At 31.6% G+C, this 17784-nt stretch overlaps 1 protein-coding gene across 1 annotated transcript; it reads left to right on the forward strand.

Annotated features, from left to right (window-relative positions):
- Nucleotides 1-15569: 15569 nt before the first annotated feature.
- Nucleotides 15570-17303, forward strand: LOC9327989 (proline-rich protein 1). Its single transcript, XM_021014189.1, has 3 exons — nt 15570-16542; nt 16656-16669; nt 16870-17303. The coding sequence occupies exons 1-3, from the start codon at nt 15923-15925 to the stop codon at nt 17184-17186; spliced, it is 951 nt and encodes a 316-aa protein (XP_020869848.1). The 5' UTR covers nt 15570-15922; the 3' UTR covers nt 17187-17303.
- Nucleotides 17304-17784: the final 481 nt, after the last annotated feature.

Here is a 17784-nt window from a genome sequence, read left to right on the forward strand (position 1 = left end):
GATTCAAGTGGTCTTATAAGAGTTGTTATTTGTTTCGGTGCCATAGTGATTGTAATTAATTCTGTTAGTTTATTCTTATAGAAAAATTAGTTCTAATAGTTGAGTTTTTGGAGTTTATAATCCCAAAAAATAATTTAGAAGAGATTGAAAAGTAAGACTTTCTTTTCCGGTTACTCTTACGTAAGTCTACTTTTATGGGTAGTGAATGTCTGTGTGACCACTATTTATATGGGAGCTAAATATATATTTACGTTATATAACATTCAAGTGGGTATGAGTAGAAGTTCGAAAAATTCTTTAATTGTTTTTTAATGGATATTAATAATATGTGGTATATAAAATCCAAAACGTTACATGTATATGCCATCTGGTAATCACCCAATTCAACTCGTAAAGACCATGAAAAGCTTTCATTTTCTCAACTTTTGCAACGATAAGAGATATACATTATGCTCTTAAGGAAGTTTGTTTAAGAAATATCAATTTGGGTTTTTGAAAAGGCCATATATTATACATAAGTAATTTGTAAATGCATAATCGTGGAGATGAGATTTAATGTGGATAATTTCTTTTTTCATTATATGATTAATTATTGTTTATTTTCTCAGGTACACATGGCAAGCTATTAGGTGCTGACATGTCAATCATATGGAGATAGATAACCTCCTTTCATATATATGATTCACATCTACCAACATATATTTCATTAATGCTAGCTTTAAGAAGTTTATAAAAATACTATAAAGTTGGTCACATATATACTTTTTAGTCTCCACCTTCAGAACAGTTGGATAAGAGATAAAATTACAATATGTTAATGATGTACTTTATAGTATTGTTATACAAGTCACAAATTACATTTTTTGAATATTGGATTGAATATCACAAGTCTTTAATAGAAACAAATACCTTAGCTAGCTTGATCTAAATTACATCCTTTAGTTATGAAAAAATCCCTTAAAAGCATCAACTAATGTTTTATGTGTAAGTAACTTGGGGATTCGAGTATAAATCAGCTGCGGACCTAGAAAATATTTTTACATTTTTGGGCCATAAATTAAATTAATTATTTTATAGTTATTTAAAATATGATATTATCACAAAAATATCATAATATATCATATTAATTTTATAATCTGATTTTCGAATTTTCAAAAAAAAAACTAGACTTAGTAGAAAAAAAAAAGACTTTAAATTAATGCAAGAAGAAAACTGAAAAAAAAAAGAATATATTTTTGAAGATATAGGAAAAATGATATAACATTTAGGAAAAGTATTTACAAAAAGTAAGAAAAATGAAAAAATTCATAGAAAAACTCTCACCGTGCCTAAAATCATATTAAAAACACTCAATTTTTTGTGGGTTTTTGACCCCCACCTCCTAAAATTGTAAAATAAACCATGCTACTAATAAACTCAACTTTTTTGTGTGGGTTCCCCCACCTTTTAAAATGGTAAAATAAATCGTTATATTAATAAAATCAACTTAATTTCAAACAAATTTTTATATTAAAACATAAATTCTACAAAAAAAAAAATTAATTTATGTTTTATGTTTTTCAAATTCTAGTTTGCGATTTTCTTTTCGAGAATTAAGTTTTTGCGATAGAAACTTTATTCAACATTTAGTTGAGATTAGGCAAATCAGTTTCGTTACCATTAGAAGTTGTGTTATATCAAATATAAAAATTTAGGTTAGCACATTCGATTTTTCTTTTTGTTCGAGTTTTTTCAGGTTTTGATTAAGAAATTGTCAAAATAAGAACAAAATTCAGATTCAATTTTAAATTCAAAACTCTTAACATAGATGTTGTATTTTCTATCTAAAGTAACTATAAATATTCATTCCTTTATACTATACAAACAGTTATAAATTCTAATATATACAATGTACATTCTTGCATTGTAATAAATTGTTTCAAATACTTTATCTTCAAATAGACTTGCACGCTTGTATATTCTTTCCAATAAGAATTCTATTTTTTGTCTGCAAAATAATTATGGTAAGAGTTGAAAGAGATGTTGTTTATGAGTTGTTACATTACATATATATTTAGTTTGAACTTATATCTACATGAATTAAACTACTCTTACATATTTTAAGTTTTAATAATTATTAAAATAAACAGAATTATGAATTGATAACACATATTCATTTTATCATATACAATGTTGTTTATGAAAATTGTCTTGTTTTCCTTTAAGGTCGTAGCAAGAGGGTATGGTTCAAGGAGAAACCAGTACCGAGATTGTACCACTTGCGACGAAGAAATCAAAAGCATCTGAGTCACAATGTGATGCTTCTCCTCAACGTGTAAACCTCTCAAAAGAGGCAGCCATGGAAGAACCCATGGATGCTACTACTGCCGCTAATGGTGATAATGAAGAAGTAGAGGACAAGAATTCAGAGGGAGAGGAGAAAACTGAAGAAAATCCAAGAGAGACCGAAACCATGGCTACTGAAGAAGAGCCTAAGCAGATAAAAGCAACAGATAGAGATCAAGAACCTCATGGGGAGAAACTGGATGTTGATGAGAGACGGTCGAGCTATCATGGAGCTTATGATGAGAAAGAGAGCATTAATGTAGCACGATGCGTTTTGACGTCTGATTCGAGTGCTCGGAAATTCTCACCAGCGACCACACAATGTGTGAGATTTTTCTGCTATTACCACCTGAAACAATCTTCAAGTCGATTCTGGTATCCAAGAGATGGCTTCAGATTATATCCAATCAGTGTTCTAATATACGTCCTAGGCGGCCGTATATACGGTAGCTATACGCTATACGGTAGACTACTGTACTGTTGTTAAGTTATGTGTTTAACAAATACGGTTGTGTTCAATACAGCCACTTATACGGAGCTATACGGCTCAATACGGCGTTATACGGCTCAATACGGCTATTATACGGCGTTATACGGCCACTTATACGGTGCTGCTTATCTAAATACGGTTGTCATTATGTTTTCATTTTTTTGAGAGTTGGAGTTTAACGTGAGACTCCTTTCATTTTTCTTGACAATTATTTTTTTATGATATTATATATATTCCATTTGCAATATATTTATATTATATATATATATATTTATAAAAATATATTCACCGTATATACTCCGCATATACAGTTAGGCGCTATACGGTGATCCACCGTCCGACTACTGTCTAGCGTATTTTAGAACATTGTATCCAATCCTTTATTCCGAAAATCTTACATAAGGAAATGGAAACCAAGCTTTCATCTCATCGGTTTCTTTTACTTTAGCATAAAGCTGCAAATCTTCTAGTCAGTCCTCTAAAACTTCTTGTCTTTTTTTCTGAACCAGCAGCCTTAGTATCAATATTGAACTTCTTCTGGAGAAATTTGAATACTACTACATTGATGCTTCGAAAGGTTTTGTACTCATTGGTCGTCATCCAACAGCGTACTCCGTGTGGGATACGAAAACAAATAACCAGTATTGACTTCCGCGAGTTCCATTAAGTTTCAAAGAGTTTACAACCGCTTTGATCATTGAGGATTCTCCTGTTAATGGTTATAGTCTTGCATAGCTATAGTGGCATATCCCAATTGATTAAAAGTATTCAAACTATGTATTCAACCCCATTGTTTTACACTCCGCATCACGATACGTTGTTGAATCTTCTAGCCAATACTTTGGATATATATGGTCGAATCAGTTGGAACATAGATAACATTGGTTTATAAATTAAATATTTAAGGTTTTTTTATTAGTACATTTTATTTCATATGAAAGTATGACATAAATTGGTTTAATGGGTATATATTGGTTTAATGTAGGAGATATGAAAGTGTGTACCAATAAAGTACTTCGGTCATAGTTTAATGGTTAAGTTGGTTAAATGGTTCTTTATTACAAAAAATTAATAGATAAGATCACCACGATGAAAACGGAAATAATCTTCACCTTGATTATGATGAATTTAGTGAAATGTAATAAATTGGGCATGGATAAGTGATATGCAAAACATGTGCATTATGTATCTATTATGTATCAAGTTAATGAGATGGAAAAAGTAAATACTAGCTTATGATTAAGTGAAGTATGATAGATGTGAATAGAATAGTAGTAGTTAAGATGCATGTGATCCATCATTTCTTAAATAAAAACTTACCGTCTCTTTACTAATCGCCCACTTAATTACATTTGATTGAAATTGTAAATATAAATCATGCAATACATGTCAATTTTCATTTTAGCCACATGAATAATTCGATTTAAGAGGGATGACGACAAGTTATATTTGGTGCTAATTGTAGATTTTGGATGTGCGAAAAACGTTGTTAATGAATTCAATGTCGGAAATGGTTTACTTGGACTAGCTTATGTAAAATTCTCAATTTTAAAATAATTGGAGAAAATGTGACCGCATGGAAGCCTACCTATCACATCTTTCTAGCATTATGAGATCGAGCAAGGACCATGGGAGTATCGACGCTATTAATTATGAGGAATAGTCATTATCATGTATACCTCGAGATAATCTATTTCAATGGAATAGCTATTTCAAATCACTTGACACTCATCAACTAACCATTTAACGTTCTACAAGAGGACCTCGAATTAGATCCTACCAATCTATGCTACCAATTCAAAAATTAATAGTTATGTTTAGCTGTAATGATGAGCCTTAAGATTGATCTTAATATCAACGAGACAATTGCGCTTTATAATTGTAATTATAAATTCATAATTATAATTTAATTTAATTATACCGATGAGACTATTTACTATAAATAAATCTCATGCGATTTGCTTTATAAATTGAACTGTACATATATTCTAAGCATCTTTTTATATAAAGCTTAAGACATCTCATGACAATATGAGATTTTGTTATAAAAAAATAATCTGACATTTAATTAATTTTAATTAATGTAATCACGACATATATCATTGTCAATTAGATTTTCACACATGTCGAATTGAATTTAGTTTTTAACATACTTGATTTTTTTTTATTGAATTGATATATTGTTAATATATATATATAGATATATATATATATATAACTAAATAAATATACAAAAGGGGAGTGAATGAATATTTTGTGACCAACAAAAAAAAAAAAGTGGAGAGTTCTATGCCTTTCTAAATCATCCACACCAACATCTCTAATTTTTAATCGAAATACGCCCATTATAGTAATGATATTTTTCTTTAAAAAAACGAAGGCAATATTCGTAAACTCAAATGATAATTTACTTTACTTATTTTATTCTCAAATAATAATATTTACCATTATATGAAAATGTAATGCTATTATCAAATAATTTTAACTTTTAGTCCATTCATGCTGTGATTATTTTGAAAGTTCACTTATTTTATTTCTAGTTCATTTCATACAAAACAAAATCAAACAGCCAAGGATTATTTGGAACTTTTTGCCGCAGATATTTAAAGGCACACGTGATTTTGTCTCTCTATCCTCATTTCAACGATCTTTTCTCTTAATTTTTCTGGAAATTTTGATAATAAACACTACACAGTTAAAGAGACCGACATATTGTTAATATGTTCAAGTTATCCAACAATACAAAATATTTATGTACATATTGAAAGTAAAGTGGAAAGGAAGTTAACCAACAAAAAACAGAGCTGTAATATATATAAAAAAAATTAACTCTCATATGAATTAGACTTTTATATTATAAAATACACAACTTTAGTTTTAACTAAATCCGTTGGCAATTTTTGGATATAATTTCAACCTTCGGCTGCTAAACACAAACCCAATGAAATATACCAAAATCGAAAATGAGTGTAAATAATTTCCGAAAAAGTTGTCATGTAACTAATGACACAAGCAATGAAATGATGGATGATTGGATTCCTAATTCTAAAAGGCAATGGTTAAAATTTATGAAATAAGATCCCTAAAAGAAAAACTAACGGGAACTAGACATATTTAGTAGGAAAATATTTTTTATATGGATGTAAATACTAATATCTATTTTAATTAGCGTTATTCACATACTTATATTTATAAGTTATATACAAAAAAGTATTTAGTAAGTAAATATTTTTCCTAAGGATACATATTTTATCAATATTTTAAATAATTACCATAACATCTTATTTTTTAAAAATATCCATTTTTTGTTTACTTTTTTTGTTTAATATCTCAAATATATTCTATAGCTTCTGCTTTTCTTCTTTCTTTTAATTGTTGCTTATACAATATTATGCTTATGTTTTGCTTATTTTTTTCTTATTTTTGTTAGATTTTTTTGTTCTTAGTTTATTAGTCAGAATGACAGCAAAAATTGTTACTATTGTGACATTCATCCTTAGAAACCAAAAAAAGTGGAGAAATAGGTGTGTTGGGACATAAAAAACGAGTAGAAATTTGGTGTTGATATGGTTTAAGAGAACTTTATTCCTAAATGAAGTTTATAATGAAGTTGAATGCTATTAAATTAGTTATCATAATGGCCAATATATGCAACATAACTTGGGGGTACCAAAAACTTTATAATCGGCTTACATGTACCACAATTGTCTTTATGATCGGCTTACCCGATCTATCAGCTGCTTCTTTAATGTTGAAATTTTTAACTACCAACCTCTCCTGTGAGAATATAAGTAAGTAATGAATTCAATCGTTAATAACTTATGTTAACATAAGGGTTTTGAAGAACCTGAACATAGATATCGAACACACGCTTACCAAAACTGTAGAATGAGCTGTCGTCGGTAATGATTATCTCAGAAAAATGGAGACTAACATTATAATTTTCATTACCAAGACAGAGTCTATAGTAGGTTAACACGAGAGGAGTTATCCTAGCTATCTTGTAGAGTGCAAAACTTGGAGATGATGCATTCGTTGATAGTCTTGAAGTGTTCGATGTCGTATAATCGTCAACTTCTGTAAGATCGTCCATGAAACGACCGATGCTGCTAAAGGCTGAAACACATTGTAAACCCCTTTCAAGACTCGAAACCAATTATCAAAATATAACATCAACAACCTACTAAGAAATCTCTATCTTCCAATCAAATTTAGAGTATTTACATTAAATACTAGATTTTCCATATATTCTGATAATATAACTAAATATTACTTTTTCTAAAGAATGTATGTCGATTTCTACTTATCAAATTTTAACAAAGTAAAGAAATATGGTCAAGTTCTAGGTAATATAAATATACCATCCAAACCTTTATCATTCTATACTAGGTGATTACTCGCACTACGTGCGAGATTTTGATTTGATTGTTTTTTTAAACAATTAGTATAAAGTGATAAAATATTTTAAATTATGTTCCGAATTTTGAATCTTATTTGTTAATTTATGAGTAAAATTTTGGTCTAATTTTTTTTATTTATATATATGATTTATTGCATTAGATTGTTGCCTCTTTGAGTGGTCCTTCTGTTATTGTTTTAAAAATTTATCATTGATGTATATTCCAAATGTTAGAATGATTTTTCTTTTGATTATTATTGTAATAAACTAACTTCATACTTCCCAATATTATTTGAAGGGAAACTCTCCTTCGTGTAATAAAACTATTTTTTTTTGTAACAACATTTTATTAAAAAAAAAAAAAGCAAATAGCAATAAACTGAAAATTTTAATGGAAAACTATTTGATTGGTTGTTGAGGACTATGACCATCCAATTTTAATTTATTTTTACCTTTCGTACTCCATTTTTATTTTTATTTTCCACTTCAAATGATAGTTGAAGTTGTTAACATCCTAAAGTACTACATCTTAATAAGACACATAGTTTCTTCTTCTTCAGCAATTTCTATATTCTCGGTGAATCGTATTGAATTGTTATTGTCTATTACCCTATAACGCTCACATGTAGAGATAACTTCAAAATTGCTTATCGTGTCAATTTTTCCTACAATAAGGAGATCCTTTAATCCATAGATGCGTTGATAGTGTATTGAAGCTTATAATAGTGGATGTGGGGATAGTCAATGAGTTGTGAAAAGATGATTTATAAATAAGTTATCATATGTTGACAAATTAAGCATAGTGTACCTTTATAAGCTCGTTGTTTTGTTTGAAATTGCGGGAGTGTAGATTCATAAGCTCTTTGTTTTGTTTGAAATTGTGAGCTTCCCACATTGGCATAAGACGGACATTTATATGTTGCATAGATGTTCCGATTGTAAGCTTGTCTAGAACTATAGATTCAAGTGGTCTTACAAGAGTTGTTATTTGTTTCGGTGCCATAGTGATTGTAATTAATTTTGTTAGTTTATTCTTATGGAAAAATTAGTTGTAATCGTTGAGTTTTTGGAGTTTATAATCCCAAAAAATAATTTAGAAGAGATTGAAAAGTAAGACTTTCTTTTCCGGTTACTCTTACGTAAGTCTACCTTTATGGGTAGTGAATGTCTGTGTGACCACTATTTATATGGGAGCTAAATATATATTCACGTTATATAACATTCAAGTGGGTATGAGTAGAAATTCTTTAATTTTTTTTAATGGATATTAATAATATGCGGTATATAAAATCCAAAACGTTACATGTATATGCCATCTGGTAATCACCCAATTCAACTCGTAAAGATCATGAAAAACTTTCATTTTCTCAACTTTTGCAACGATAAAAGATATACATTATGCTCTTAAAGAAGTTTGTTTAAGAAATATCAATTTGGGTTTTTGAAAAGGCCATATATTATACATAAGTAATTCGTAAATGCATAATCGTGGAGATGAGATTTAATGTGATTTCTTTTTTCATTATATGATTAATTATTGTTTATTTTCTCAAGTACACATGGCAAGCTATTAGGTGCTGACGTGTCAATCATATGGAGAGAGATAACCTCCTTTCATATATATGATTCACATCTACCAACATATATTGCATTAATGCTAGCTTTAAGAAGTTTATAAAAATACTATAAAGTTGGTCACATATATACTTTTTAGTCTCCACCTTCAGAACAGTTGGATAAGAGATAAAATTACAATATGTTAATGATGTACTTTATAGTATTGTTATACAAGTCACAAATTACATCTTTTGAATATTGGATTGAATATCACAAGTCATTAATAGAAACAAATACCTTAGCTTGATCTAAATTATATCCTTTAGTTATGAAAAAATCCCTTAAAAGCATCAACTAATGTTTTATGTGTAAGTAACTTGGGGATTCGAAAAAATGACTTTAAATTAATGCAAGAAGAAAACTGAAAAAAAAAAGAATATATTTTTAAAGATAAAGAAAAAATGATATAACATTTAGGAAAAGTATTTACAAAAAGTAAGAAAAATGAAAAAATTCGTAGAAAAACTCTCACCATGCCTAAAATCATATTAAAAACACTCAAATTTTTTGTGGGTTTTTGACCCCCACCTCCTAAAATTGTAAAATATACCATGCTACTAATAAACTCAACTTTTTGTGTGGGTTCCCCCACCTTTTAAAATGGTAAAATAAATCGTTATATTAATAAAATCAACTTAATTTCAAAGAAATTTTTATATTAAAACATAAATTCTACAAAAAAAAAATTAATTTATGTTTTATGTTTTTCAAATTCTAGTTTGCGATTTTCTTTTCGAGAATTAAGTTTTTGCGATAGAAACTTTATTCAACATTTATTTGAGATTAGGCAAGTCAGTTTCGTTACCATTAGAAGTTGTGTTATATCAAATAAAAAAATTTAGGTTAGCATATTCGATTTATCTTTTTGTTCGAGTTTTTCAGGTTTTGATTAAGAAATTGTCAAAATAATAACAAAATTCAGATTCAATTTTAAATTCAAAATCTTAACATAGATTTTGTATTTTCTATCTAAAGTAACTATAAATATTCATTCCTTTATACTATACAAACAATTATAAATTCTAATCTATACAATGTACATTCTTGCATTGTAATAAATTGTTTCAAATACTTTATCTTCAAATAGACACGCTTGTATGTTCTTTCCAATAAGAATTCTATTTTTTGTCTGCAAAATAATTAGAAATATTTACTCAGATGTTAACCAAAAGTTCGAATATTACTAGAATATCATACATTTTCTAAAAGTTACTCATATGTTTTGAGCATTTGTGTAATTACAATTAACACCCTTCATTAGTTTTTTTTTAATTAATAATTGTTAATTCGTTTTTAATTAAAAATAATAAATAATAATTTGATTATCCATGTCATTAATCTACATCACCAATCTCACACTCCTCAAACTCACGTTATTTCTCCTCTTCTCTTTTTTTGTCTCCAAATCCAAGAAAAGCTTTTAGATCATTTCTCCTCTTCTCTTTTTTTTTTGTCTCCAAATCCAAGAAAAGCTTTTAGATCTAATAATCTGCAACTAACTTGGGTACAACATTGACAGAGATCTTCAAATTGCAGGATTGGGCTGGATCTTCCTATACCTCACAGCCACAACGCTTGCCATAGGGTCCCAAATCAAAAGCTTCGTCAGATCTACTCGCAACCACGCTCACGAAAAAAGTCATCAAAAATCAAAACCCAAAACAAAGAGATCTATGAAATTCTACATGATTCATTACAGGTTTGAGTTGAAATCAAGAATAGCTACTCTTTTACTTTGATTTTACATGTCTCTCTTTTAATCTTCCTCTCAATCGATCTATTTGGAGACATTTCTACTTCTATCTATGTTTTGATTCATACGGTTTAGTCTTCCTCCTATGTATCCCTCAAACATATTTTTACGAATCTTAATTTGATTGTTGTTATTTGACCAATAAATTTCATATTGTCTTCTCCAAAAAAATGTTGCTTTCCGATCTGTATTATAAACCAGCCGTAAAGTGATGTAACTCAGCCGTAACGTGATGTAACTCAGCCGTAACATATAATTTACACAACCTTTCGTCTTCCGTGAATGATAACTCAGCCGTGACATGTAATTTACCGAACCTTTCGTCTTCCCTGAAGCATATAACTCACCCGTAACATATAATTTACACCCATCTATCGTCTTCCCTGGAGAATATAACTCAGCCGTGACATGTAAATTTACCAAACCTTTCGTCTTCCCTTAAACATATAACTCAGCCGTAATGTAATTTTACCGAACCTTTCGTCTTCCCTGGAACATATAACTCAGCTGTGACATGTAAATTGACCGAACTTTTCGTCTTTCCTTAAGCATATAACTCAGCCGTAATGTAATTTTACCGAACCTTTCGTCTTCTCTGGAACATATAACTCAGCCGTGACATGTAAATTGACCGAACCTTTCGTCTTCCCTTAAGCATATAACTCAGCCGTGACATGTAAATTTGCAGCGAAACAATAAGAGACGCAACATTTCCTCTAACTTTATCATCGAGCACCAACTTCACAAGTTTTTCGTGCGTTGTTTTCGCATCTATCTGCACAACTCTACACCTTCTTTCATCGGTGTTAAATACGTATTTGTGTTTTATACCCAATTACTGGAACCGGATCAACCATATCGGGAGAAGGATGAAAGAAATTGAAGAAGAATGAGGAAGACGATGAGGAATTGGAAGTTCCGGTGATGTGATAAACTCAGGTGAAGAAGACGAGTTGAAAAAATTTGGCCCTATTTTTTTGTCCTTTGATGATGATGACATGGAATGATGACATGGAATGTTGCATCCACGTCATTTTTTAATTGATGAAGTGGCAAGTAAGCCACCAAACGAAAATGTAAATCATCTTAATTAAACCAGCCATCAAACAAAACTTTAACTCAGCCGCAACATGAATACTATTACAGTAATTAAAAAACGAAAAAACGGCAGCCAAATTCAGCCGTTTACTGTCGTAACTCAACCAAAAATATTTAACTCAGTCGTGTCGTTTAATAAGTCGGCCGTCATTGCATGCTATTCTAATAATTAATCTTTCGCTACTAAGTCAGCCATAATAAGGCCGAGTTTTCCGTTAATCAAGCTCATTACGGCTGATTTATGATACTCGAACATAAATCAGCCGTAACGTCATCCCATAACTAAGCCGTCTTTGATAACTCAGCCAGCCGGAGAAAGTTAAGTCAGCCGTGTCGAAGCAATAACTCAGCCAAAAATTTGACAAATCAACCATCGGGTGAAAACTCAGCCGTAACTTAGGCTGGGTTATGCTCGAAAGTCAGCCATTTTATCATAACTCAGACAGATTTCAGTAAGTCAGCCGTAACTCCAGGCTGGGTTATACTCGTAAGTCAGCCGTTTGCTCATAACTCAGCCATTTTTCTTAAATCAGCCGCAACATACCGTAACTCAGCCGTCACTGCCGCTATATCGCTCGACGGCTGAGTTCATTAATACACGTCAGCGATTTCTGACGTGGCGACGCGGCTTTGCTGACGTGGCAGTGGTATTCTTTGTAATTACGTTTTTTCCTGTAACGTTTAACAGGGGCACGCTGGGTATAAAAAATATACCCGAAATATGATAGTAATAAAAAAAAGATCTGTATGTTTCTGGTAATTTCATATAAAATGTATAACATCTGAGTAAATCTCCCAAATAATTATGGTAAGAGTTGAAAGAGATGTTGTTTATGAGTTGTTACATTACATATATATTTAGTTTGAACTTATATTTACATGAATTAAACTACTCTTACATATTTTAAGTTTTAATAATTATTAAAATAAACAGAATTATGAATTGATAACACATATCCATTTTATCATATACAATGTTGTTTATGAAAATTGTCTTGTTTTCCTTTAAGGTCGTAGCAAGAGGGTATGGCTCAAGGAGAAACCAGTACCGAGATTGTACCACTTGCGACGAAGAAATCAAAAGCATCTGAGTCACAATGTGATGCTTCTCCTCAACGTGTAAACCTCTCAAAAGAGGCAGCCATGGAAGAACCCATGGATGCTACTACTGCCGCTAATGGTGATAATGAAGAAGTAGAGGACAAGAATGCAGAGGGAGAGGAGAAAACTGAAGAAAATCCAAGGGAGACAGAAACCATGGCTACTGAAGAAGAGCCTGAGCAGATAAAAGCAACAGATAGAGATCAAGAACATCATGGGGAGAAACTGGATGTTGATGAGAGACGGTCGAACTATCATGAAGCTCATGATGAGAAAGAGAGCATTAATGTAGCACGATGCGTTTTGACGTCTGATTCGAGTGCTCGGAAATTCTCACCAGCGACCACACAATGTGTGAGATTTTTTTGCTATTACCACCTGAAACAATCTTCAAGTTGATTCTGGTATCCAAGAGATGGCTTCAGATTATATCCAATCAGTGTTCTAAAATACGCCCTAGGCGGCCGTATATACGGTAGCAATACGCTATACGGCAGACTACTGTACTGTTTTCAAGTTATGCGTTTAACAAATACGGTTGTGTTCAATACGGCCACTTATACGGTGCTGTCGGCTCAATACAGCGTTATACGGCTCAATACGGCCATTATACGGCGTTATACGGCCACTTATTTTATTTTTTTGAGAGTTGGAGTTTAACGTGAGACTCTTTTCATTTTTCTTGACAATTATTTTTTTATGATATTATATATATTCCATTTACAATATATATATATATATATATATATATATATATTTATAAAAATATATTCATCGTATATACTCCGCATATACAGTTAGGCGCTATACGGTGATCCACCGTCCGACTACCGTCTTGCGTATTTTAGAACATTGTATCAAATCCTTTATTCCGCAAATCTTACATAAGGAAATGGAAACCAAGCTTTCATCTCATTGGTTTTTTTTACTTTAGTATAAAGCTGCAAATCTTCTAGTCAGTCCTCTAAAACTTCGTGTCCTTTACTCTAAACTAGCAGTCTTAGTATCAATATTGAACTTCTTCTGGAGAAATTTGAATACTACTACATTGATGCTTCGAAAGGTTTTGTACTCATTGGCCGTCATCCAACAGCCTACTCCGTGTGGGATCCGAAAACAAATAACCAGTATCGACTTCCGCGTGTTCCATTCAGTTTCAAAGAGTTTACAATCGCTTTGATCATTGAGGATTCTCCTGTTAATGGTTATAGTCTTGCATAGCTATAGTGGTATATCCCAATTGATTAAAAGTATTAAAACTCTGTATTCGATCCCATTGTTTCACACTCCGCATCACGATACGTTGTTGAATCTTCTAGCCAATACTTTGGATATATATGGTCGAATCAGTTGGAACATAAATAACATTGGTTTATAAATTAAATATTTAAGGTTTTTTTATTAGTACACTTTATTTCATATGAAAGTATGACATCAATTGGTTTAATGGGTATATATTGGTTTAATGTAGGAGATATGAAAGTGTGTACCAATAAAGTACTTCGGTCATAGTTTAATGGTTAAGTTGGTTAAATGGTTCTTTATTACAAAAAGTTAGTTAAATGGATAATGTCCTAAGGAGTCATAGCTAACAATCAGATATTTTTGGTATTGTCGTTAACAAATATGGATTGAAGAATGTTGTTTTCGTATGAGATAATCTTGTAGAAATTTTGCACAAAAAAAACATTGTAGAAAATTTCTGGATAAGTGTTAATTGTTAATCAAATAGCATGCTCCATGGATGTTATTTTTCAAAACAGAAAAACTATGTGGAATTTTGCCGAACATATGCAAGAAAGATGAAGTAAATTATTTTAATCTTTTCGTTCGAATTGATATAACGAAGAGCCTTTGTCTTCGGTCTTATATTATGAGTGAGCATTTGTCTTAAGTCTGTCTTATAATATGAGTCCCATGATTTTGGATAATAGGAACTGTATAATATATAAAAGTGATGTGTTTTCTGTGAAAAGTTGAAAAATAAAGGGCTCTACGCGTAAAATTAGTTACTAAAATGGGGATGGTCAATCTAAAAGAAGGGATGCATATACATACAAGTTTTTGTCAATTCAAATACAGAAAATTATATTAGTAGGATTTACTCTGGACCGGTCAGGAGCATAAACACAAGAAGCTATTTCTTAGGATCTCATATTATTAATCACTATTTTTTAGGAGTACATTTCAAAAAAAGATATTTACATTAACCAAAAAGCTTGATATTTTAGTTGTGTGAAGGACATCCAAGAAAATTTCGAAAGATTGGACAGGCACTTTCATTTACGCAACAGATGAACGAAATGTGCTTGATAGTTTTTCTGCCCATATTAATTAATTAATGGGCCGACCAAACTTTCCAACCAGAGTTCTCCGATCCTTTGGTCGGCCCGTGTGCATGCATGATGCATGGTTGTTAATGGCCAAGATGTCTTTTAATCGTGCATCACACTATTACAGTTAGGCGTGGGCATTCGGATTTCGGATCGGATTCGGTTCGGATTTATTATCCGTTCGAATTTTATGACTATTCGGATAGTGTCGGATTCGGATCGGTTTCGGATTGGTTTTTGAGAAAAAAAAAACTAAAAAAAATGTTCAATTTAAATAAAAAAAAGAGTTTAATCTTACTAAAATTTGGCTAAGTTTTCCAAAAATATGTATAGTTTTACTTTTAACAAATATAACTAAAAACTTTCCGATATCTAGGTTATTTAGGATATTTTTGTTATTTGTTATAAAATTATAGCTAAATATAACTAATATTTTTTTATATATAATTTTATTTTCGGTTTTCGGATATCCTTTCGGTTTTCGGTTCGGATAATTCGGATAGGAGAATTCATTATCCATTCGGGTTTTGTGACTATTCGGTTCGGATTCGGAGCCGGATTTTTCGGATCGGTTTTCGGATTTCGGGTTTTATGCCTAGGCCTAATTACAGTCCCAAACATGACTAACCAATTAGTCACCTTTCTAGAAAATATTTTCTATTTTTTATCAAAATTTTGAATACCCCAACATGTTCTTATATAACCCCATTTGATGAAATCGTGTTCCTCATCCCACTTACAAACACAAAGAAAACAAAAAAAAAACGAATTAGCTAAACGGCAAAACACAAACCACACGCTTTGCAATGGCGATCACACGCAACTCCTTTGCGATTTGCCTACTCCTCTCGTTGGCCACCATTGCCACTGCTGATTATTACGCTCCCTCATCTCCTCCGTCTTACACTTCACCGGTTAATAAACCCACGCTTCCACCTCCGGTTTACATTCCACCGGTTCAAAAACCTACCCTTCCATCTCCGGTTTACACTCCACCTGCCCACAGGCCTACACTCTCACCTCCGGTTTATACTAAACCAACTCTACCTCCTCCGGCTTACACTCCACCGGTTTATACTAAGCCAACTCTACCAGCTCCTGTCTACACTCCACCTGTTTACAAGCCTACACTTTCACCTCCTGTTTACACTAAGCCAACTCTCTCACCTCCGGTTTACAAGCCAACTCTCTCACCTCCGGTTTACACTAAGCCAACTCTCTCCCCTCCGGTTTACAAGCCTACACTCTCACCTCCGGTTTACACTAAGCCAACTCTCCATCCTCCGGTCTACAAAAAGTCTCCAAGCTTTTCTCCTCCACCTCCATATGTACCAAAACCAACCTACACTCCACCCACCAAACCATACGTCCCTGAGATCATTAAAGCCGTTGATGGCATCATCTTATGCAAAAACGGCTACGAAACCTAATATAGACTTCATGATTAAAAATCTTTTATAACAACATCTTAAAAAAGAAAAAGAAAAAAAAAAGATTTGAACCTAGGGCATAATGGAAATTACAAAACGGCTACGAAAGCTACCCATTTCAAGGTATATAAATACATACTAATATAGACTTCATGATTAAAAATCTTTTATAACATCATTTTTGGTTTTATAACCTTGAAACGGGGACTACGCGGTTAATAATACTACGACATAAATCATCCCTCTTTAAAAGATTTGTACCTAGGGCATAATGGAAATTACAAATTTCTAATTAGAAAATTTGGTTGATTAATTTCATGCAGGAGCAAAAGCAAAGATTGTGTGCTCCGAGATGATATCATACGGAAAGAACAAGAACGAGGTTGTGATCTACAGCAACCCAACTGACTCTAAGGGATATTTCCACGTGGCGTTAACCCATATCAAGAACCTATCTCACTGCCGTGTCAAACTCTACACATCTCCGGTCGAAACTTGCAAGAACCCGACCAATGTCAACAAGGGTCTCACCGGAGTTCTCTTATCGATGTACTCGGCCGACAAGAACTTGAAACTCTTTAACGTCGGTCCTTTCTACTTCACCGGTTCCAAGGCTGCTCCCGCCACTCCCAAATACTAATCATCATCACATTATTATGATGATTATCTTGCATAGCAATGTATATGTGATCGCTTTAATCAATATATTGTTTGAAATTCTATTTCCCTCGAATTGAAAATGTTCTTGTTTTTTTGTTCCGATTTCATTTGATTCGTTGCATTACCAATGCGTTCTATCTTTTTATTTATATATTAAAATTGTAAGAGGAACAATAATGTTTGATTGGTGCGACTGATTATTTATGAAACATAAGAGCATGCACATAGTTGATACTCATAGAGTATCATAAACAATTTTTTAGTATTAGTTTTAATGTTTGTTTATTGTTTGAGATTTTTATGATACTGATAATAAATCTGTTTCCAGTGGTGAGACTGGTATCAGTATCATTAATTAAAAAAAAACTTATTTGCAAAATCGAAAATAAAAATATATAAAAACATAAGATTACAAAAGATAATATTACAATCCATAAAAACGTAGAATATACTTAAGCAAAACATATCTTGTGGTCGAAGCAGGTAATTGCAGAAACTCATTGAACTTGTAATTATTTTGTCAATCTTATATATAAATAGTAAAAGATTGAAAAGCCCTGCTGGGGTCGGATCCCACA

This window comes from Arabidopsis lyrata (genome assembly GCF_000004255.2).
Source record: "Arabidopsis lyrata subsp. lyrata unplaced genomic scaffold ARALYscaffold_1, whole genome shotgun sequence".
Taxonomy (NCBI): domain Eukaryota; kingdom Viridiplantae; phylum Streptophyta; class Magnoliopsida; order Brassicales; family Brassicaceae; genus Arabidopsis; species Arabidopsis lyrata.

What these genes read in the sequence shown, in the direction of transcription:
- LOC9327989 (XM_021014189.1), top strand. Translation starts at nt 15,923, where the DNA reads ATGGCGATCACACGCAACTCCTTTGCGATTTGCCTACTCCTCTCGTTG.